We start from the raw sequence: 24,830 nt of genomic DNA, 5'->3' as shown, positions 1-24,830 counted from the left end.
AAATCATCTACCTCCCTCTTAATAGAGGATTATGTACTACCTCTTGCTGGGGTCTCGACAGGAGCTGCCTGGTGCTGGCAGAATTTCCAATAACCAAGTAGCCTGGCGCAACGCTTCTTGATTTCCCACATGGATAAGGCGGCGCTGCCATTTCGCGTATTGTTGGAGCGTCAACTGTGCACATCCGGTGCATTGAGTTTGTGATAATGTAAATGTGGGGGTGAACTTTGCACAGTCTGTCATGCTGAGTCTCTTGGTAACTCCCTCTAAAGAAATTCTGTGTCATAAGATTAGGTGCCCCGGTGAAAGAGAGCCGAAGCATTGTCTTCGAACACTCAAATTTGCACTGTGACATTGCATGGCTTGTCGTTAGCATCTTTGTTTTATGCAGACTCGTTCTGGTCCAACACGTCTGGTTACCACATTTTTCTCACATCACCAGACAAATCCAATTTCCTGCCTAATGGTACATTTTTAGGTTAATGCCACCTACCTCATTGGTACAATGATAGACACCAAGGGTAACATTAAAGGAATTGTTTGGGGTACTCCTTCATGAAGCCCTTTTAAAAAATTACAACAAGATACGTATTTTAAAGAAGGTATCACCGATCACATTGTTCAACGCATCATGGCTTTCAAACACTACCAGACCTGCCAACTCGCACGTCGCCACCTTGTGACACACAATATTGGCTCCCCTCACAGGGTCTCCCGGTGAAAAGCCAATATCACACGGTGACAGGGAAAACGAGCTGAAAACCACTGAAAACAGTGGTTTTCAGCCCGTTTTCGGAGGCTTTTAACTGCCAATGTCCATGAATGGGTGTGAAAACACCCCAGGACATTGGCATGGGTTTTGGGGTCGAGGTGGGGACAAAGGTACCTCTTAGGTGCTCCAAGGCCCGCCCCCTCCCACTGTGAGATTTTTGGTGAAGTTGGCAGGTCTGCACTACCTAAAACGGTAGTTTGGGGTTCAGCATAAAAAATATTTAAAAACACACCATTTCAGTGCATGTTTCCTCCAATATACTTTCTAGCTGCTACTGTACTGTGGCTTTGTAGCACTGTACATAACATATGCTAACTTATCCAGCTTTGTGGGTACAGCTTTACCCTGCTGAAATTGAAACCTGTGATGTTCAGACCACTCACATATTAAGGTAGCGGTTGCATGAAACCATTTTACCACCCAAGTAGCCAAAAAACACAGAGAACCTGAAATCACGTTTTATGGCAGTTCTGTAAACAAGACATATTGCTAGACACTGCTTATCTTTCCCCAATAATCAGGAGAGGGCAGACTGTGTTATATGCCGTGAACCTTTGTCCTTTTGAATCAGTCGTATGATTTATTGCATTTTTAAGTCTTTCAGTAGTTTAGTATGCATTTTTACCTCACCTTTACCATGTGTACCTTCCTTTGAAACACGGGCTCTCCTCATTCAGTCATTTAGCACCATCGTGGCTGGGAAGGTGGTGAGTTTCCCCATGTTGCTGGAGTTCCCTCTTTTTTGTGCTGTCATAATTCTCTGATTTTTTTCTATTTCGTTATTTAAACTGTTAAACCAAAATTAGAAACAGTATTCTGAAAGCAGTCCTACCGCTTCTTTGACAAGGGACATTTATTACATTTGGGTCTTTTCAAACCACTTACTCTGGAACTGTATTTATTCTTCCGACATTATATTATATTGGCTGGCTCTGCAAATCTACTTTATGACTCCTTATTTTCAGATTATTTTCTTTGCTACCATCAAGTTCTATAGATCTGTTGCTAGTTTGTATTTGTCTTCTGTAGTGTGAGTCAATGACCTCCTTTAGGTCCTTTGTTAAAATGGTGAATGAAGTAGGTCTCCACATGTGCTAGTCACACCTCTCAGCCCAGAACAGGGTTCTCCAGTGTCGTTCTTGGAGGGCCGGATCCATGCCAGATTTGAAAGTTAACTATATTTATCTAAATGTGGTTATGCTAAAAACCTGGCATGGATCCTGCCCTCTAGGACCGACATTGGAGAAGCCTGGTCTAGAACATCATCACTGACCATGATGTCGTGGTTTTGGCCAAAGGACACATTCTTAATTCATCTCACAATTTCCAATTCCAATCCAGTGCTAACAGATTTATTATTTTTCATGTAAGAGACTGTGGAGTTGGGGGGCAAGTGGGTCAGTCCTTGTTTTGAGGAAGGATGGGTACCAATAGTGAAAGCTAGCCTCCGCGTTTGGCCCTGACCCGATGGTGGCCATGGGTTCCTGGGTCTGACGTCCAAGTGTAGATGGATGCCAGCGATGCATTGACGGGCTCCTACGGACGGTGGATAAGAGTTGTGGTGCTCAAGGTTCCTACAGAACGTGTTTACTACCAAGAGCCTTTTTGTGTGTGCCAAATATTAGCAAATATCTGTCCTGCAGGTACTCTTAATCTTCTGCCACTTATTGGGAGACCGAAGACCCCATACTGGGAGCTAATATTGCACCTCCCTTGGCAACACGAAAGCAGTGATTGATCAGCTTGCACCTTCCAGGGCGGCTCTTGTCCCCTCGAGTATCTAATCCCAGATGTGCATGGTATATTTAGATGGATGTGCATGCTCTAAATGCTGACATTTGTGCCATTATAAACAAATCTGACATTTCGCCGATGAAACTGGCTAGGCGTGAGAAGAAGCAAGGCTGTTGTGTGGATCTTTTATGTGGATTTAACCAACCAAAAAAGGCAGCCGATAATGGGCAAGCAAACACACACAAAGCCGCGCTTTTTTGTAGTTTATCTGCACCATCAGTTTGGAAAATGGAAAGGAAATGATATTCCCAGGAGCACAGTGAGACAAAGGTTAATAGATTGGTCGGTCGCTTTGATTGCACAGGCTCTGCAGTGGTTTAGAGAGTTCATTTTTTAAATAATAAACTAATGCACGGTTTGCAGGGAAGTGATTTACGCAGCCTGATATAAAGGATCCTGAACTCTGCCCACTGGGCAGCGCAGACCGACAAAGCAGCGCGCTTTGTGGCCCAGCGCCAGGGCTGCCAGGCAGAGATCAGGCTCGATGTTTGCCCGTCTCGTGATCCCAGGCTGGTTTTTTATTTAGTTTTATATTTGCAAGTGGCAGCACCTTACAGTAGAACAGGTGTTCGCGGCCCTGCAGTTTGTTTGTAGATCGCCCAGCCTCCCAGGCTGTGTGTCCCCAGTAGTTGCCAGGTTTTGAGCAGTGTGCCATGTGCTCTGCACAGAGCTTGCCTGGCTGCCACTCTCCACCCTCGCCTCATCTGTTCCGAGCATCCGACATGCTGTGTGAGTTCTGTGGTGCAGTATATTGTGTTTAAATGTATGAATCCGAGAGAAAGGGAAACTGGCTAGTATTTATTTTAATAAACTTGTTGGTGTAGAACTGCTGGGCCTAATAGACCACGCTGCGCTTTATATAGGACAAGTGACATGTAAAAATTGAAACATTCAGATAAATTGTGAACAATGAAGAAATTATTTTTGTAGAAAAGGTAACTTTACTATAAGTTAAGTGGAGGAGAAAAGGGATACCGCAAAACTTATGATAAAGGGTTAGTTTAGAAAGAAGAAGTAAGAGATCAGTTATCAACTATTTCCTGAATGAAAGGTGGTTCTGTTCGGTTTTTTTTTTGTATAAGAAGACTGGACTTCAACGAGTTGACTGCCCCACCCTTGAAAGATTGCTTCAATGCCGCAGGAGTCTTCAATTTCTGGATTTCCAAATCTAATGTGCCTAATGTTCCCCAGCCCGACCAGCCAGGGTGCTTTGCCCCGGGTGATGGGCCTCATATCTGAGGCAACAGATGTTTTAATTCAATGCTGGCTTCCATTGGAAGTCGATCAAAATGAGGAGGTGTAGTCGAAATTTCTCGTTTCTTTTACAAGGTTTATTTTCCAAGACAGCAGCCTTCTCAGGTAGACCGCTGAATTTTTCCTTCTCATCAAAAATGGTCTTTGCCCAGATGCCAGTGGGGATGTGGGGCAGGGTTTGTGATTCCGTTGCATAGAAGAGTTCCAACAGCAGGAACAACTCAGCACAAAGCTGCCAGAATAGACCTCGGTACACAGGCTCTTATGTTCCATCCTTAAAATAGGCCTTTTCTATGCATTTATGGCTAAAAAAAGCTCAAGTGAAGTAATCCGGAAGAACATGGAACGCCGTTCCACTACTTTTATGTTTACAGGTAGACCATACCACAACTTAACAACCAGTTTCATGGTATTCTTTTTGTGTAACTTTTGTGATTGCCACTCTTTCAACCCAATTGTGTCACTTGTGCTGTTGCTGACCTTTAAGTTGCCTAAGCTGTAACCCCACTCTGTATCCCATCATCCTCTCCTCCTTCCCTCCCACCCTGCCAGTGACAGTTCTAGTCTTCCTGGTGCCTCCTAATTTTGTTGCAAAAAAAAAAAGCCTCAAAACCTGTGGGGGAAACTGAAATACTGAACTAAATGGCAAACGCAAGATGGCCCAAGTGACGTGCTGGCTACTGGCACCTGGTAGTCCCTCCGCAGATCACCAGTTCAAATCCCATCGGTGCCAACTTAGAGCCTGATTCACAAAGGCAAACTTACACTTTTGTGTTAGTTTAGTTTTTTTTTTTTAATTTTCAAACTACGAACTTCTAATAGTAATTTTGCCTTTGCGGAGATCACACATAAAAAAATAGGACAGGCCTCTCTTTTTATATGCAGTGTCTCCGCCACTAGTGTGTAGTCTTCACAGTCGTAAAGTTACTATTAGTATGTTGGAATTGAAACTTACCTGCAGGCTGCACAAAGAATTTGGCACTAGACGAGTACACTTGATATGTCTAACAATCACCACACTTTTTTGACTGCAACATAAAGATGTTAGAAACAGTCATCGATTTGTAAGTGGTCTGCGTTTAACCAATGATTATCCACTTACACTTCTCCTGTTCCCTATTTGAACATATTTTACAACCTGGCACTTGCAAGAGCATAAACATTTATGTATGAAGCTCTATATAATTGAAAGGCACTTTCACAACAGAGCAAGTACTTAACCTTTCTTGTTCTCCCTTGTGTTGCTGTCTTTTCCTTTAGTAACTCCTTGGAAGGAATAATCTATGGATATCATTACTGACGGGTTCTCTTTACAAAGCCAGCTACTGCATTGCTAGAGAAAAGGCTGCCTTCCAATGGCTTCAAGGTGTGAATTCCCAGGCGAGTGTGTGGGTGGCACAGTACTGCGCGTGCACCCATGGCGCTGGGTTTTGTACCACACCTTCTATGCCTTCTGCCAGTCTCTTTGCATCACCCATGTGTGCAGGTATTAATATTACAGCAGGTGACTCAGCCAGGGAGAGAAGGAGAATACCAATCACACACAGAAAATAGTGTCTCGCCTGTCACTAGTTTGTAATTCTGATGGGACGCTAATGCCGCGGTGCATGGGTTTACAAGAATAGGACAAAGATTAAGTTGGGAGCGGCTTACCTAACAATGGAGTTGGTGTAAAGTGTAAAAAAAAAACTAAAAAAAAGTCTACAATTCCTTAATGATAAAAGAAGAAGGGGCCCAGTGGATTGGTTGTTGGTCTAGGAACCAGAAGACCTGGGCTCTAATCTCAGTTTGTTGCCAAAAAATCAAGTGGCTGTGGCAAATCACTCGCAGATAGTGGCGGTGCACAGGGGTGCAAACAATGTTCCCCAAGAGTTCTGGGGCATCTTCAGTAGCAGGGCCAACCAAACAAGAATGCACTTAATACAAAGCAAGAGCCTGGATCCAAACAGAATGCTAGCAAAATACCTAAAATGGTAAGAAAAGGACCCATTGGTCAACACTTATGCACAAATGGGTTTAGAGACGAATCAGGTAGACACAGGGGAGAAAGGTTGTCCCTCATGTTCTCCTACCGGGTAGCTGTCTCTCAAGTGAGAGCCACTGTGGCTTTCTAAAGATGCGCATTATAAGAGAACTGTCCAAGGAGGACTTCCCGGATCTCCTCTAGTAGAGTGGATCTAGAGCCCTACTCTGTGAATCTCTCACCTGGAAAGGTGGATCCTCCTTCTTAGTGTTTCAATAGCCATACATATGTTCTGTGGAGTATTGGGTTCATCCAAAGGCATTAACACAATTGAGATTTCTTGCCCTTGCTCTTGATTCTCCTGCATCACTTTCCAGGCACCTCTTATACACCGAAGGCTATTCTGCTTCCTCTGCCTTCTACCTGTAAAGTCAGTGGCAAGTGTCATTAACTGAAAGTGGTGGGGCGAGCAAATGTGTAAAAAAAGGTGCTGTGCCGAATCGGGGAAAATTAAACATTGGCACTGAATAAACACTAACTAAATTGACGACATACATTACATTAACTTTTTAAGGTTAAAATGTTTAACTTTAAAACGTTAATGTAATGCAAGTCAGTGATTTAGTTTACAGCAAATAAAGTAAAAGGAAACATTCACTTATCTTGCTGCATGTCCTCTGGTCCTGGTGTTGTTCTTGTCATCCAGGGTGGGTCCCTGCCTACTGCCCCAACCAATCCAGACGCTGCTCACATGCTATTAACCAGCATTACAGAAGCTCCAGGATTGGATGAGAGAGCTGTCTCAGAGCTCCCAAAGGCCCTCAAGGCCTATGCTTGCTCTCTCTCAGCTGTTTAAGACAGCTCGGATCGGAGAGGTTTAAAGTGTGCATGTCAGGCTATCCATCACAAGACAACCGGCCAGTGACATGCACACTTTAAACTTGTGCACCACTCCTCCGCCTCTGCTGCCAGTTATCAGCAATGGTCCCGCCCTCCCAACCAGCTCGGGCTGGCAGAGGAAAAATAAAACGGTAATAAAATCATTTTATGACCATTTTATTTTTTCCTTTTTCTTTGCTTTCGAATGGGGTCAAGATCTTGAATACATACATTAAACCTACTCTGTACTACCCAAAAAGCATTATGAAATGGCAGGAGTGCATCTGTTTTACAAAACCTTGAATAAATACATAATCAAAGCTATACAGCTGGAAATATTTCTACTAGTTGCAGTTTACTTTGAGAGGAATAATACTTAAACATAGGTTTGTATTTCTCAGTGTGTAATACATTTATTTAGGCATGTTGTAAAATTTCTCATATTTACTTCTTGAATCACGGCCAACTATTACTGACAACCATGAATTTTAGGTAAAACATTTAATGTGTGACAATATGTTTCCTGTGTTGTCCATTTTCTCAGGTTTAATTGGTCTCCAGCGGGTTTTCACCTGCAAGTACATTTTCCTAGAAAAGCAACTGCAGCTCTTAAATGAAAATTATTCTACTGCATTTCTCTGTCCCTTATGCTGCCTTGGTTAGTGCAGAAAGACCTCTGCGTGCTTCAGACATGGGATCACTGACCCCAGCACTCAGTGTAAGGGGTGGTTGCGAGTGGGACACATATTTGGGGACTGACTATTATTTTGGCTCCGCAGACTTTTATCCTAATACAAGAAAAACAAACATGCAAAAGGAGGAAAGAAGTAGAAAGAGAAAAGCGTAACACACTGGCGGAGGGATGAAGCAGTGGTCAAAAAGGACCCGCAAGAGTGAGATAAACAGAAAGGGAGTGTCTGCTGGTGGATTAAAGGGGCATGGGGTGAAATCAAGTCTACGTAGCCCTTGTATTTGGCACCCTGGCATTCGATAGCGCCGGCACCCTGACATTCAATAGAGCCGGCAGCCCAACATTCGATAGCACCAGCCTCAAGCTTCTTAGCATATATATATATATATCTCTCTTTTTTTTTTTTTCACCAAAAAAAGGAAGGTTACAGGGACATTATAGTTAGGTTCTGAATTTTGGCAATTATTAGCAAAACAAAAAATGCTACACCTATGAAATAAATGATCCTAACTACAATTACCTAGTGGCGACTGTATATATATATTCATATATATATAACAAATTAAGCACTGACTGACCCCAGAGGGCACACTTGAAATTTTCTTGACGGCATGCTCTGAGACTTGGATTCTGAAAGCACTGTCAGATGAGCAGAAAGTTGGGAGCACAAAAAATCCCTCTGAGGCGTCTCTCCCTGAGCCTGAGGACAATTTCTGTGTGGCACCTTGTTGATGTTGTGTCACTGCCTGCGTCAGCTTATGCTGCTCTATTGCTGGATGAGGAGCTCCATCCTTTACATCACCAACTGCACCGCAAAAGCATCTCTGTTGGCAACACAGTCGGTTAGGGGAGGGGGGGTGTCGGCCCAGTTTCTTGCTGGCACAAGCTATATTCCATCCGAGTACCTCTGGCCCTCCCAAGTGTGCAGCACTCATCAGCACAGGCGTCGGTGCACCCTCTGTCTTGGAATGCAGAGCTGTACATTAATGGCACACTCCTGGGGTCTCTAGCATTCTTTTCCAAACATTTGGAATTCTGCTGTGTTCTGGTGATCCTGGCCCATGTCCAAGATGACACTGCAGGGGGTCTGCAGGATAGATGCTGAGTCAGCTGTAACCCTCGGCTCCCCCTGCTCCTGCTGGCTTGCAGTCAAATACCTGCAAGGAAAAAACTGAGGATACTTCCAAGGAATGCTAAAAGGAGATGCCTGGCTGCCACTGTTACTGGATCTCAGACCACTACGGAAGACCACCGGTCTCCTGCTGCCTTTCCTTCCTGTCCTTGGACAAAGATAGAATTCTGACAACAATTTCAAGTATACTCCAAAAGTATGATCTTGTACTTGTTAAATCGACAGGGTTCAGTTCAAATTTTCTATTAAAGTGTCATAACGATATACTACCCTCAACCCCCCTCGTCCTATGGTTTCAAAGGTGTATATATTCCGTACTTGTTAAAGACGTGTCTCTCTCTTCATTGTCATCCTGTAGGGCAGTGGTCTCCAAACTTTTTAATGCTGCGCCCCCCTGATGAAAAATAAAAATCATTGGGCCCCACCTTCAGAGTTTTTCACAAATATTTTATAAAGATGGTAATGTTTAAATATGTCTGGATGTATTTAGGCATTGCAGTTAAGTACTGTTGCCATTTTTTAAATGCAATTACATGTTTCTGCTTAAAACACAACACTGTTATCTGTGAAATGCTTCTTTTGGCCCGAGCCTGGCGCCGCCCTGGGGGGGCTGCCCCCCAGTTTGAATTTGAAGACCCCTGCTGTAGGGGGTGCTGTCCCGACATCGCACGCACTTTGGCGCTAATGCTGTTTTGCACGGCTAAGGGCCTTAAGGTAAAGGGGTGAGGTTTGCACCTCATTGCTGCTGGGCGCCCGTGCACCTCACACTTGCACCAGTTTTATCACGAGTACTCACTTCGAATGGCCGTGCCCGTGAAATGATTGTCAGCAGTACGAGTCTGGGCTACGTTTGGGCTTGAAAAGCTAGGCCTTTGCCGGGTTAGCGCCTCTGTGCTCGCGTGTTTTGGCGCCCCTGCGCTCGCGTGTTTCATGTTTTGGCGCCCCTGCGCGCGCATGTTCCTCTGTGCTCGCGTGTTTTGGCGCCCCTGTGCTCTGGCCTGTTTTGGGCCTGTACTGTACCCTGACGAATAACTCTCCGAGATGAAGAACGTGAAACCCCGTTAGCGCCTTAATGTAATGCACTGACAAACGGCTTCTTTATGGACCTTTTTATAACTGCAAATTATCTTTTTTTCGCTCTCCCGTGCTGGCTGTTTAGTGCCTGCGGTGCGTGTATTTTATCACAAATACCAGCACAAAGGCAGAGGTTATTAAAGACAGCGGCACTTTCAAAACCCTGCTGCTTCCAAGCGAGATTTATTGCTGGGCATGACGGATGCACGTAGGGGCACTCAGTGCTAGATCAATGTTTATTAATGGACCCTGACTACAGCTCCTCCCGTCCCCATGAGAATGTTCAGCTTTCTCGGCGCTCATAAAATAGCCTCTCGTTTAACCTCAGTGAAATAGGAGAAAACAAACATCATAACAGTGCCTTTGTTAATTAGTAGAGTATGGGCCATATGTACAACACTTTTTCCCATAGACACAGAATGGGTAAAAACCTTTGCTACATCTGGCCCTATATTACATATTTCTGAATTGATTTCCTAATTTCATTGAATACACTTTATATTTAGTTTTTACACTGTAGTGTTTTACAAACCCCAAATTAGATCGCGTTGGCATGGATGTACTTTGGCAATGTCAATAGGTCTGGGTTTGATGTCCTAAAACATGCAGCATTAGTATAGTAGCGCAAGGTACACGGAAGGGGTCCAGCATGAGTGCACCCACAGGGCCATGATTGTAAACTAGTGCTCATGCACTTCAGTGCAACCAGTCAGCGGAAGCCAATGATTGCATCCAAACGGCCAGGAGCATCAAGTGAGAGGTAAGTACTCAAATGCGCTTAGCCAAAACGTAATAGACAAAGTCCGCAGCCAGTGGCTTAAAGAGGCTGGTTGGAAAAGCCATTTGGGCCGACGGTATGTATATTGTTATCAGTAGGTCTGCTGGACAGCTGCCGTATGAAAATCCAGACCTAAAATTACCCTTACATTGTGCGTACTGTGTTCCAGATTGATTGCAAAGTATTTTATGATAAATAATATAAATATCTAAGTCATTCTTGCTTCATTATTGTCATTGCTGGTTCCCTAAACTGCCGTGGGATATAGAATTAGAAGAAAACTACTATTACCTTATTAATTAAATAAAGTCTAGCTGCTGGTATTGCTGTCTGTCTCCTAACAAGGCCTAGCTTCCTGGTGGGTTATTTTAATACGCGTCTTACAGTAGGTCAGTGGTATTGTTCAACATTTGTGTTGGTGCCAGTATGTTTCGGCTACCGAGGTGATAAAACTTCCTTCATCAGGGTAAATTACTGCATGCTGCACTAAATATTCTTGTAAGGATCAATAATGATGAGTATACCACATATATGGTACGAAAAACAGTTCTCCCTTCCGGAAAGTTTCTTTTTATGTTCGGTTTAAAGCAGCTCGTTTCCCTATTTATTATATGTAGTTTTTTTAAAAAAAAATACATAATAACAACAGCCCCATATAAAGGAGAAAGGAAAATGCGAAAGTAGATGCATTTATATATATTATATTATATGCATTTATATAAGAGGTGTGATGCACATTGGGTGATTTCATGCTGGGTGCAGGGATCAGTGAGTCTGAAAGGGGTGCGTAGGATCCCATCACCATTTAAAAAGAGGAAGAACTTTATGATATAATTTAAGGATTTTTTTTTCCTTATGCAACATCGATGTGTTTTTGTTGGTTGGTGAGGGCCATGTAAGCTTTTTAATTTTTTTCTGTTTATGTTTTATGGCTTGGTGCTAAAAATATATTCCCTTGGTGCTGAAATACATATTATGTTTTTTTTACTCTTCTTTAGCTATTATTCCTTTTTCTTGTCATGTGTTTTATTTTTTATTTGGCTATAGTCTTCCTAACATTGATTCTGTGAAAAACCCTAAGTAGTGGCACTGTCTGTGCAGCGCCAGCGGTGCGGAAGAAAGGCGCAGCGGATTTTGTTGCAGACCAGGGCAAGGTGCACCTAAAATCTGCTTTACCGTGTATCTCATGTGTTTTGGCTTTTGGAATGTACACGGGCGTTGCAAAGTTAGCCAGCCCTTCTTTTGAGTTCGACAGTTTTTTATAGCGCCCACCAGACCCTGGGGTGACACAGTGCCTAGTACGTGTCACCAGTGTGAGCTTAACAATGAATTAACATGCATGGGAGGATTAAACGGAGAAAGAGGATTTCTGACACATACATAGTGCCTTGGGGCTATCGATAGTGAGCGCTGGAGCAGGTGTTTCAGATCTTCATTGAATGATTGAACAAAGGTTTGGTGCAAGTTGTTGGAGGAATCTTTAGATCCCGGTTTTCCGGTTGTTACCGGAAAAGGAGCTCTTTGTTTCTTGGCACTAGGCGATTCTAGGAGTTCAGAGCGCGCTCCACGAGGGCCCCCCCCCTCCGGTATGTGAGGATACTACCGCGCATGCCTTTGAGAATAATGCAGGCTATTTATATGCTTAAGGTTACGATCTGCCTGCTTGACGCCTGCGTCCTGTTTTTAATGCAACAGAAAGGTACGCCCTCCCATTCCTCATTTGTTGGCACCTGAATGGCAAGAAGGATCAGCGAGTTACCTACTCGCTGCTGGCATCTGCTGCAGTCTCGAGACTACCATTAGAACGAGCAATGGTAGCACATGATGTTTGACACTTAGACCCACATACTTTGGTATGATCTGATGTTTATTAAAACGCGGTATCTTCATCAGGTCCTGCTGTATTAGTCTGATGAAAGGTTATGACCTCAGCTGGGCCCCTCAGGACTCCGAATGATCTGAGAAGTGAAGGTGGGATGTCTGCTTGAACAGTACATGCTGCACCATGTAGGGTCCTCGGGCGGCCAGTGAACCTAGAATTGACGAAGTTAAGAAACGAGAACCAAGATTTGGGTAACTTTTTTTTCGGCCCCTTTGAGTGAGATATTGGGGACACTATCTGAGATACAATTTAATATGTTAATGGAGCATGGAAGTGGATGTCTGTTCATTATGTATAAACAGAAACCTTTTTTTTTTTTACTGACACTGCTGCTTAATAAGCTATTTTAATCTTGCAAAGTACCTATTGGCATAGTAAGACCAATTTCTTGCTACCCTGCTGGGTAATGAATCTGTGCTTTGTGTTGGCCTGGCAGGAGCATTGGGTTCTTCAAGCGCATCATGCCAAAGTTACTGGCGCAGGAATGCAAGAAAAGCACAGCCCTCATGAATGGTTTATTTTCCCGCTACAGATGTGCTGGTGGACGGCAAGCCCTGTGACTGCGATGTCATGGCAGACTGCAAGGTTGGCGACCCCATCAATTTGGAGGTGCGGTTGACCAACTGCAGCAAGGGCCCGGTGGGCCCTTTCGCACTCACCATCATCCCCTACCAGGACTACCAGAATGGAGTGCACAACTACGAGCTTCACGACACAGTCACCTTTGTGGGGTCCAACACCTTCTACATTGATACAGTGAGTATTAGCCATGTACTTAGCTGGCTTTTGGTCCACTGCATGACATTCTATCTCCTGCTCAGTACAGGTCACAATACAATCTTTACATTTTGCTATGCTGGTGAATAGTTTTTGAGGCTCCGAAATAGAATGACAAATCGATATATTTTAATTGTCAGTTGGTTTCTCTTGTGCTACCCACCAGACACCTACAGTCGGCTTCCCAAAGTCCTCTACGTACCACCTGCCCAGACATTGAAAGTCAGCTTCGCAGAATTCTCTTATATCACCGGACCAGACATCCAAGGTTGGCTTCCTTGAGTCCTCTCCTGCCACCTGCCCATACACTTCAGGTTGACTTCCCAGAATCCTCTCGACCCACCTGCCCAGACACCCCAGGGTGACTTCCCAGAATCCTCATACCTCTTTACTTTGTTTTCTTTTTTTAACATGTGTAAATATCTGTAAGCACTTGTAAGTGTGGAACCAGTGTATTTTGCAGATGTGTACAGTTATGCAGACATTTTGCACATTATAAATATTGTCCGAATAATTCGCAAGCTGGTGAATCTGCAGATAACCAGAGTTTTTTTGTTCATGTTTACTGTCCACCAGTTATTGTTGATTACTGTGGACTTTATGTTAATAGTTGAAAAGGTTGTTGGGAAAGACATGCATATTTCTTTGGGACAGTGTTTGTGTTATTGAAACCAGACATCTAAGCTCAACTTTCAAGAATCCTTTCATATAAGCGGGTCAGACGCCAAAGGTTGGCTTCTTCAAACCCTCTCCTAGTACATGCCAAGACATCTAAGGTCAGCTTCCCAGAAACCTTTCATACCACCTGACCAAACACCTAAGGATGGTATCCCAGAATTCTCACATACCACCTCACCAGACACCCAATTCAGCTTCCCAGAACAGGCTTGAGATTGAAACTGTTCTCTCTCAACCTACTGGAACTCTTTGCTTTTTCCTCCTTTGCCTAGAGATTGTCTTCAGAACATATCGGTTACCCCTGAAGTTTCAGCTCCTACACACAGCTGCCAAATTGTTCCCCCATCTTCAACTTCTTCAGAACTGTGAAGCCTCCATTCATCTAGTTGCGCTTTACAAAAACAATGATAAATCCAGAATTTGATATGGTCTTGGAATAGATATTGCAAAGCTTACCTGTATTTTATTTTAAAGCATTATAACATAACATGCGAGTGGTCAAGACATCCTGCTGGAAGTCTTTTTAGCTCGCGAGGCAGTTTGTAATGTTCTGGCTTGTTTCAGCAGTGCCATCTTCACTTTGTCGCTAATCTTTCATTTGTGATAGTCAAATAAAATACTTTTCAGACCTCTGTGGGCCTTTTATCACAAATGTGGTGTTAATCTGTGGAAAATACATAGGAGCAATTCCATCTGCCTCGGGTAACTCTGTCCCTATCACAGTATTTTTTGTTGCACACTTTTTGATGACTTTCTCCGAGGACAGGTCTGAGGCCTGAATTGTTATGCTCCCTTTTTAGGTCTCACAACTAGATAGTACATGTGCTGTATGTTGAGAGATGTATGGCTAGGTTACAGTGGGCTTAGTCCGCCCATTGTTTATCATTGGTTGGCTACATTATCACTCTCATTTGCTTTCTCTTTTTCCTTAGCTTGTGTGGGCTTTCCTCCCTGTTCTTCTGTTTGTCCCTCCCCTGGAGCATGCATGCATTACTTGTGTCCTTCCACTGCTCATTTTTCAGGTACTACTTTTTCTTTTTGTTTATGTACTCCACAAGGGTGCATGTGTTTTCCAGCTGCCTCCATAGCTTTCTTCTCTTCCGCCCAACACAATCTCTATTGTGACCTCTCTCTGGACCAAGTGCTGCCCCCTACCCACTCCTTCTGCTTTGTCTCTCCTTTACTGTTCCTTCCAAACTCCACATTGCTCTCTCTCCCCGTTAGTTTGCTTCCCTCCCCACACCCTCCATGTTCATTCCCCCTGTGGCAGCTTTTATGTTGTTTCAGTCCTGTCCTCTATTTTGCTTCCCCCACACTCCTATTGCTTTCCCCACCCCCATCTTCCATGAACCCTTCACCTTTTGTATTGCTTCCATCCCAATCCCACCACTTCACATTTATGACTCTCGGCCGTGGTTCTCCTTTTGCGCTTGACTTCCAGAGAAGCTAAGGATACTTGTATCTGCTTTGCCAGAGAGAAAATAATTTACACTACTTTGGTATCAACTTTTCCAGGGAACAAATACTGCAACTCCACTTTTAAAGGGTGCGCAGTGGCATCAAGAGTCCTGGGACGTACAATCACAGCCTGGGATCCCACTGTGGAAGAGGTCAAACCCTCACCTTTCATTCACTGAACTGTATGATTCCCCCCAGCAACGTAACACCCGCTGTGCTACTGAGGAGCAAAGTGGTCATCATTTCTTTCTGCTCCACAAGTTTTAGATTTAACTCCAAGGACTCCACAGTTTTACATCACAATGTTTAGGTCTTGTCTACGAGTCAGCTGTTAATTGTATGTAATAAGAATATAACAAAGTGATGGATGGAATGCTTGAATTAATTTCAGCCACCGGTAACTACTCGGGCCCACATCCAAATCCATCGTTATTTTGCACACCATGCCGACCTCAGTGTGGACCCAGCATATGCAAAACAGTCTTGTCCCAACTCCAATAGGAATAGTCCAGTCTGAACTGCCAAGCCAGGTCCTCCCTGAACCGGAACACAAGCAACCCAAACTTTTACAGCTCCGTCCCTTAAAGGGTCTAATCACAGTTCTAAAACTATCTTGATCCTCGAAGAGGGTCTGGCCTGGCTCATTAGGAACAATCACTCACTTGGTGCATTATGGACAACATTAGTTGTTCCATACCAGATACTGACAATGTACTATGTTCATGTAGTTATCACTTTTAAGAACTTACCCAGTATTACAGCTTCTGCAGTAATTCCAAAATCTAAACCTTGACAATACCTATTACAGTGAAACCATTGCCTGAAATGCTCCTGACATGATTAATCTCAAACGTTTTCATTTTTTTTTGCAAACAACTTGTAAACTATAAAGAAACATATAACAAACATACAACTTCAGTTCAGCGCTCTGTGGTTCTCCCGCAAGATTTTGGCCTATTATTACCACTACAGACACACACACAGGTGTACACTTAACTTGCCTCTCTGAAAACAGCACAACTTCTTTACAGAACTTCAAATGTGCTAAGACATCTAAGAGCAAGTGTACTAATATGACAAGCAAAATGATTACAGTGTGTTTTCCGCACTGTAAACCTAATAACTGAGAAGCAAACAAGAAGGATCCTCAGGTTTATAAAATACCTGGGGCAGTTTCTCTGTTAGGGCTTTGGGGCTGCCCTGCCTCGGTCTGAAGCGAAAGCCAGGCAGTAAATCAACTTTCTGCCATGTGATGCGTGACACAGGGCTTACCTTTCTAACGCCCTTCTTTACCATTATAGTCTATGGTAGTATCCATTGTAGGCCAGTGACAATGTCACAGTTATGGGTGTCACAGTCTGCATCGCTGCATGATGCTAGATGTACGTGATTCGCAGGCATAGACGTTCCCATTTGTCACCCCCTAGGTCTGGATGCAAGCACGTGTGATTTGGCACCCTATCCTCAGGAATTGTACGTGGTCTAATGCTAATCTTGTGCAATGCATATTGTGCTGAGACCTCTGGTCACGCTAACCTCTTCCGCTGTGACACGCCAGGTACACCAGGTCCTACCTGCAGATAGCTGGCCCCCTTAGAAGTGGGCTGGTGTATTTGTTGCCAAGCAAAATTGATCCAAAAGATAAGCAAGGTGTTTGTTTCCTTGCAAAGTTGATCCAAATATCTGAGTCAAGTTCAAAGGGAGAAATATGTGCTATAGTAAAGACAGTTACATGCTGTATGGCGTTAAACTGGCTCTATCTTCATTCCCTTAACATTAATGCCAAATACATGGATTGACTTATGAACAATAAATGCAAAAAATATTAAAATAATGCAGGTCTGCGATAAAGTTCCTATATTATTACTCATGTTTTACTTAATCTTACATTCCCCAAATTAGCTATTTCATCATGTTATGTTTCTCTTTTTTTCGTGCATCCTAATACTCTTTTATAGTGCCGCCTGAACTTCTGTGTGACTGGCCCTGCTATTGTATGCCTTAAGGAGCAGGCACTGTGGACTTTGGCTTTGAAACACAGTTATCCTGCAAAATAGTGAAAATACCTAGGTGGCTGACAATCAATCAATAATTTATAAAGCGCGCTATGTACCCGTTAACAAGGGGCCAGAGCAGAAATGTTGTCTGTCCTGGAGTGACCTGGAGGAGCTTCTAAGCATCTATTGAGACCATAGGTCAAGAGATTGACAGGGCTGGCAGGATGGTAAGCAGAGTTACAGTTAACTACTGCTAAGAAGCAGAAAGCAGCAGTGTCTGAGGGAATAAGGGATATCCACAACAAGAAGGAACCTGTTTGACATTGGGTTCCTTGGAGGAGTGGCTATGAAGCACACTTGCACTGTTGCCCCTTGTAGAGCTGGTGGATCACCAGTGTAGTAGCACATATATGAGGTGCCACCTTGGGCCAGAGCTGTGTGACTCCGTGAGGAAGTGGAGCCCCCCGAGGCTCCAGGAACATCAGGCGCTCTCTTGATTCTGCTCCACACACTGAGACGCAGCAGTGAAGGGAGATTGGAAGGAAGCAGTCTTCCTCATCTGGCTTCCAGTAGCCATGTGGCAGAAGAGATCCACACGAACACCAAACCCTGGAACTGCCACGCGGTCTAGGAAAAGAAGTGATTGGTAATTTAAGAGGGCAAGTGCACCTGGGTTAACAATACGACTGGGTGGGGGCATCAATCAAGAAAAAATGAAGTTTTCTCATATCCAAGAGCAGCCACATAAAAAGATAAAAAAGAACAACCAAAACGGTTTAAGGGCAAAGAAGCACACTATAAGCCCCTTGCGCACAAACGTGCACAGTCGTTCGCTTGTGACGCCCCCTTGAGAGTTTGAGGTCGGTCTTACGTTTTGTAATATTCTATGCAATGTTTAGTTGTGTGTCAATTAAAGTACTTACCATTTCCTAAAAGAAAAAGCACTGACTGCACAGTGATTTTTTGGGTGTTAGCTGAGTTTTGGGTTTCAAACCCGTAGCACCTGCCTTAGTCCACATTGGACTGCTCTGCCTCACAACCTTGGGAGTCACCTGCTAATCAAAATGCCATTTTAAGGATCCATTTTAAAGGCACCAAGGAAAATGGAAGAGAAAGACTCCTGTTGAGTTGGGTGCATACTTAGTAAGGACATTGGCCCTCATGACATGTTTGGTGGGCGGCAGAGGCCGCCTTCCAAACTCGTACCGCCAGTTCAGCCAGAACACCACCGGCCCTATTATGAGTTCAACACAGGGGCTTAACATTGACGCGGGCTCGTAATTCTGACAGTGCAAAGCACGACAGGGCTGTCCATGGGGGGCCGTGCACTGCCCATACAAAGTGTATTGGTTGTGCAGGGGCCTCCAGGACCCCCTTTCCGCCCGCCTTTGCATGGCGGGCCAAAGCCATGCAAAGGCTGGCGGCACGGGACTCGTAATCCCCAGGGCAGCGCTGCAAGCAGCGCTGCCTTGGTGGATTGAGACCCACAGTCGTAATGTGGAGGCCGGACTGCTGCTTTAGCTACGGTCGGACCTCCACCGCCAGGGTCGTAATGAGACCCAATATCTCAGTCAGGGTTCCTTCGAATGGTTGGCACCCTCTTTTGTGCTTAATATTTATCCGAGCCTTCCAATCAATCAAGATAAATCAGTGCTTATTCCGTGTTAGGACTGCAGTGCCCCGGACCCATCACACTCGCAGGGCGAGGTCTGGTCCTCCTGTTATCTCTCTGAACAGCAACTACATTTATTTAAGGGGAGAGGCAATAGCAGTATGGTTCTCCGCCGAACAGTGCAGTTGCAGCTGCCACAGTTCTCTAGTGCACGTGAGGCTCACTGTGGTCTGTGTCGGGAAGGCATCTCTTCGAGGCATTCTGCAGATTGTGTCACTTGATCATCCTCACTTACACACATACCCCTTACAATACTGCAAACTAGCCACCGTTATTGACAGTTAAATATTATGCTTTTCTTTTAAGGCTCGGCTACTTATTGAAGTTTAAGTATTCAAAACAGAAAGTCTTAGCAAGCATGTTCTATGATGGACTTTGTGCAAACCTGACTAAATGCCTTTCCCTCGGGTCCCTCCAAAATATTCCTGCTGGGAAGAAAGGCAATGCAATACATGTGTTTGCATCAATAAAACATTACATTATAAAATCTGCTGACAGGCAGTCTTCTTTAGAGTGAGGCATGTTGAACCACAACAGACCGTGAGGATTCTAACTATTTCCACGTGTGTGGAATCTGGACTAAAAATATCGCACTATAGACCACAGCTGAGGGCACCACAGCTGAGGGCACCACGGCTGAGGGCACCACGGCTGAGGGCACCACGGCTGAGGGCACCACAGCTGAGGGCACCACAGCTGAGGGCACCATGGCTGTTAAAGGCTCTGGACCGGTGTTAAAGGCCTGATAAGCAGGCCAGAGCCTATAACCATGGACTACATTGTGTGTGAGGGCCTTCAGCCACTTGTATAGCCTTGGCAAAAGGGCTATAATGGTATTAGAACACTCCACCCACTGGATGTTGAATGTTGTAAATACAAATGGAAGAAACTGAAAGATAAATATTAGAGTATCATGTCAGAGCTGAAGATTTGTACCAGCTATTGTACATTAGGCAGTTGTACCTACCAGAAATGCTCCTAGGCAGCCACCATCTACCCAGAAGATTCATAGCTAATGCTTGAGACAAACCTCATTACTGTTTCAGCCTTCATATCACCGAACCTACTTCTAATAACATCTGTTTGTGAAGATCAGAGTTCTAATAATGAACTAGAAACTTTACCTTTGTCACAGAATGTGCTCATTCATTCTCCTGTGCAGAAGGCTCCATGGGTAAATAAGAATGTTTCTTATCTATGTCGCTTCAAGTTCCTGGAATAGTTGAGTTCCCGAGAACATTATTTTCTCTGAGTCGGTATTCGACATTTGTATTCCCAGTCAGTGGCAAGCGTGTAGTCTATGACAGTTGGCACTGTGTTTTAAAATAGTACCCACATTGTTTTGTCTACTTTGCAATGTTAATTACTTTAAAATATGTTTTAATTATCTTTGAATGTAGCAGTTTATAAGGTATACACAAAGATATTTTTATAGACAATAAATATGTATTTTAAATATGTTGTATCATTTCATTATAGCTAGCGCATGATAAAAAATAATTTTGGAGCCAGTGCACATTCGTGCAGGGAAATTTCCAGCAAGAGTAAGTACGGAAAACTAGAAACATTAAATATTACACTTCCGAACAGCAACTCGCATACGTTTCAATGGAAAATTAAAAACACCTTTGTTAACTACCGAAATGTGACGTTTTAAAATTAGGGGTATAATTGGTTACAGAAAAGATTGGTATCCTGGGCAGATACATGTGGAAAGTAATTTCTGGACTTAGGTAGGGATGTCACTCTAACTGTTTCCAGCCCCTTCAAATAACTAAAACTCATACTTTCTCTCAGATTTTTAACAAGCTGGTTTCTTATCTGCATGGACACCTCAATGTCCATGTACTTTAACCCGCTCCGTTAAGTTCAACAGCTCCTAATCCAACAAAATGACATTCAGGAGTGCTCCACTTTTGGCGTCAATACATAATGTTAGCACTTTAGTTGTTATTGAGAACCCCATGTGAAGCAATAGTATGGGGGACAGCTGCTAGTGTTGGGTGCACACACTTTACTTGGCATGCTAGACTTCTTTTCTGAGCTTGATGAGGAAGATATTTGAGAATCTAAAGAAGGGTTCGCGGAATAGCTCGCGAGCTACTGGTAGCTCTCCAGCCACCTGTAAGTAGCTCCCCTGTGCGCAGTCCAGCCTACTAAGTTCGACACTTCTGCCTGGTTGAATTAATATATCAAAAATGGTTGTATTTTCAAAACCTATTACTTGGGTGATAAATCATGCAACTTTGAACAGAATTATCATTAATATTATTAAGATAGGGCCAGGGATATTGCAGCAATAGGTATTATGTTTTGTACCCATGTAGAGGGATTCCTTATTTCAAAGCTTTTTGAAAATTACTCCTGGAAACGTGCCTGATGCACTGATGTGATCACAGCTGGTAATCTTGCAGTTGGTGGCCACAAGTGTGATCTTGTCTGCTGCAGTCACTAATCCAATATTAGTAGCTCTGGGTAATTTATTTTTTTAAACATAAGTAGCCCTTCTTACTGAAAAGGTTGGATACCCTTGTTCTTAGCAAAAATGTCCTTACTTTAGCTTCTAGAGCACTAACCAAAATTTCTTCACAAAATGAAAGTCCTCATGTTGTTAATTTACGACAGAGAAAATTGTGTAAGTTCTATAGCTCTGATTCCAGAAACATGACTGTCGGTGTGTCTCACATTTGTCATGAATATAGAATGTTAGCTCTCTAGTTGTTCACTAGATCTTTGTTGAATGTGCGGTAGAACACTGAGAATCCACTGACAGACCGCTGTTACTATTAGAAGTGCACGTTTTACTCCGCAAATCAGGCTTCGTTCTCACATAGCCGAGGAAGATACTTGTGAACTTTTAGAAAATATGTTTTCATTTTAGGTTCTGGAGCACCTTCTATAAATTCTATGAGAAAATCATAAGGGCAACGTTTTTTCCCCTCAAACATGGTTCAGAGGATCGGCATTTTTCACAGGGTAAAATCCCCCTAGAACACCACAGTTCCCAAAATGAGTATGGTACTACCAACAACCGATTTATATTGTGATTAAAATATATTACCATCCTTTATGTTTGTTCCTTTTGAAGATCCTAAAAACACTACGTTCATTACAATTCATTCCAATGGGACAAAAGTGGTGGTGCCTAATCACCCAAAACAAAACTGAACAGTTGTGCTTCATGTAACACCCTGTTTAACAAACAGTTGTCTGAATTTCATTCCAGATTTTAAGGGTATGATTTAAAAAAGCAATATTTTCCAAGCGGGATGGCACTCCCAGGTAGTTAATGACAGGGATGGATTAGAGCCTTGGCTTCGCTCTGAAATTCTCTGCCTTCACCCTGGTCAAGAACTACCTGGGAGTGCCCTCATCCTTGGATGATATAGCTTAAATATTGGCCCTGAGCCACACTATTGTCTTCAATCAATCTCACAATACCCCAGTATTTTTGTACTAGAAACCCTGTGTTTGACTGTCACGAGCCAGGCCATCATGTAGGATCAGAGTGTCGAGTCTTGCAGGTGTTATGAAGCTTTGATGTAACCGTCCTTTTCAATATGTCTCTTCCCGTCCAGTCAGGGCCTGAAGTTGACTGGTTGCAAAGTATCTTCATGACTAAGGGAGGTGCACAGTTTCCGAAGATTTGCTTCAGGGGATGACTGGTGCTACCTTATTGTTCAATGTAAATGGTGCTTATCATAACTTTGAGATAACTACTGTAGCAAATCATTGGATAAGGCAGTAGCAAATAAACATCAGTATTTCTTCTTCTCACTGAAGATTGCATTGTGCATTTAAAGGGAATAACTCAAGTGAGCACTTTGTGTTCTCTCCGTAAAGCCATGACGGTTGTCTTGCTAGAAGCCAACATCCTGGAAATGTGTAATGTCACTCTTTATGCCAATATATTCACATAACATAGAGCTGTAGTAGATTTCTGTAAGCTGTGTGTTCAGTTCTTTTCAAAATCCCCCTACTGGTATTATGCGCAATGCTTCTTGTGAGCCTTGAGATTGACAGGCACTTTGTTCTCCTCATTTCCCCCCCTTTCCTCAACACTCTCTAGTTCTGCCAGAAGTTTTCTGGGCAGTGACCAACACCAGCCATCAATTCCATATTCCATATGGTGTATGCAAGCTGCAGAGGACACCTCCCACCAACATAGCTACCAGGATGATAACCATTCCCCAGGATGAGTACTCTTCAGCGTAGCTGATAGCGATAGAATAGCGTCACTCACAGACGTGGTCTGTTGGAATGAGGCATGGTGCTTCCCTTACCGCCTTACCCTCCGAACACAAAACATTGTAAACTAGGAGGTAACTGTAATTGTATTTATATAGCGCTAGGTAGAGTCGTTGGGTACAGATAAACTGATATCTGCTTCCATGATTAGAGCTCTGGTCCTATATGTCCAACTTCCAGCTCCAGGACTCTAGTTTGTGCTGGTCCCTCTTATTAGGTTTTAAAAACTCTGTTCTCCTGCAGCACCATGGTGGTGCTCTAATCATAGTGTTGGGGAGGGAGGTAGAAGGATACACTGTTGAAGCCGGAGTATTAAACAATCTGTTTGCCTATTTTTCTTTCCTGGAATCAAGATGCGAGTGTGGAAGTACCACTATGTTCCGATCCTGTAAATACCACCCAATAGCCTCCTCGAGTGATGTGCAGTAGTTGGGTTTCCAATCAGATTTCTGTATCAGCTCCTTATACAGAAGTGTGGGTCATGGTGACCTTAACATAGCAAAGCAGATGTGTCCAGGCAGTGAACATCTTCTGCAACTGGCGTTTGCAGTCAGAATCAACAAGGAGGAGGCTGACTAAGCCTTTTCGATATTTTCCTGTTAGCTGCAGTTTTTGTCACTTAAAAGCTGTCAATTTGGGCTTTTGTTAGTATTTTTAATTATGTCATGTGCACAAAGTTTATTTTTGCATAGACTTCCTGTGCAATATCCAGTGTGAACCCCAGCTTTACCGTTATTTGGGAAAAGGTTTGTTTCTGGCTATTTAAATAATTTCAGGCCACATCTTAGTATTCTGTGATAAATGTGTTACAGCATGCAATTAAATGTCACTCTTGCATCCTACACTCAATGTGCGGGTACTTAGTTCATACTGGAGTGGAAGCCCCATTCAAATAATATCCTGGTCAGGGTGAACCACAAAGTCACTATATAAACGTGTAGATTGTCACAAATAAGTCATTCTTAACTTAGAAGCAATGTGTAAATATTTATGCAGCATTCAAACAGTCATACAGTGAACACACAAAGGTAGAAAAATCTCAAACCAATTTAGAACAATAAAGTACATTTTAATAAATAAAATGTCACCAAAATGACAAAAATCCAATCAGTAAAACTAGACATATGAGTTTTTAAATTTGTAGGTGAAAACAGCACCATAAAGCGCAAAGCATCACTTGCAGTCATCTGGTCAGGCTGAACCAGGGGAAAGTCACAAGTTCAGCACAGCTTGGATACAGAGACCAGGTTCATCCCATTCAAGAGTTACTTTTACAAGTTTGGGCGAGGGGCTGCTATTTGCCTTGGTGAGGTCTACAGGAAGGTCATTGTCGGCACAAGGAGTCTGCCAGGCATCGTGGACAGCTTCTGTTTTGACACGAAGAGCCAGTCAGTCATTGTAGGCAGTCGCTGTCAGCACAAAGTGTAGGTACCGCTGGAGTTTCGGGTTGGCACTCGACACAGGTGACCAGTTCTTGGCCCAGAGAGGTTGCTAGGGACACCAGACCTGTGTATCTTCACCTTTTCTGCAGGAGGAGTATGCTCGTATGTCAGCCAAGGGTCCAGGTCCTGGAGGGCACTTCTTGGGGATCAGGAGTCACTCCAGCAGATGCTAGCAGCAGAGCTCAGGCATGTCAGTTGGGAAGTTGCAGGGAGGCCTCCAGAAGCTTGTTGTGTCCCTGTAACTCAAGCAAGAGGTCAGCTAACTGACCCTTGGAGTCACATCTGGTGAGCCTAGGTTTAAGGCAAGCAGGTCCAGACTTCTTCTTCACACAGCAGGAC

At 43.6% G+C, this 24,830-nt stretch overlaps 1 protein-coding gene across 1 annotated transcript in view; it reads left to right on the top strand.

Annotated features, from left to right (window-relative positions):
- The window catches only part of TRAPPC9 (trafficking protein particle complex subunit 9), a 2,294,541-nt gene that overhangs the window by 2,258,318 nt on the left and 11,393 nt on the right, over positions 1–24,830 (top strand). Inside the window, exon 22 of the mRNA XM_069220801.1 lies at positions 12,752–12,975. Coding sequence (XP_069076902.1) covers positions 12,752–12,975 — 224 coding nt within the window. The remainder of the gene's footprint in view (positions 1–12,751; positions 12,976–24,830) is intronic.

Source organism: Pleurodeles waltl, chromosome 2_2 (genome assembly GCF_031143425.1).
Source record: "Pleurodeles waltl isolate 20211129_DDA chromosome 2_2, aPleWal1.hap1.20221129, whole genome shotgun sequence".
Lineage (NCBI taxonomy): Eukaryota > Metazoa > Chordata > Amphibia > Caudata > Salamandridae > Pleurodeles > Pleurodeles waltl.
The sequence above is the reverse complement of the archived record's forward strand: the minus strand, read 5'-3'. Positions and strand labels throughout refer to the sequence as shown.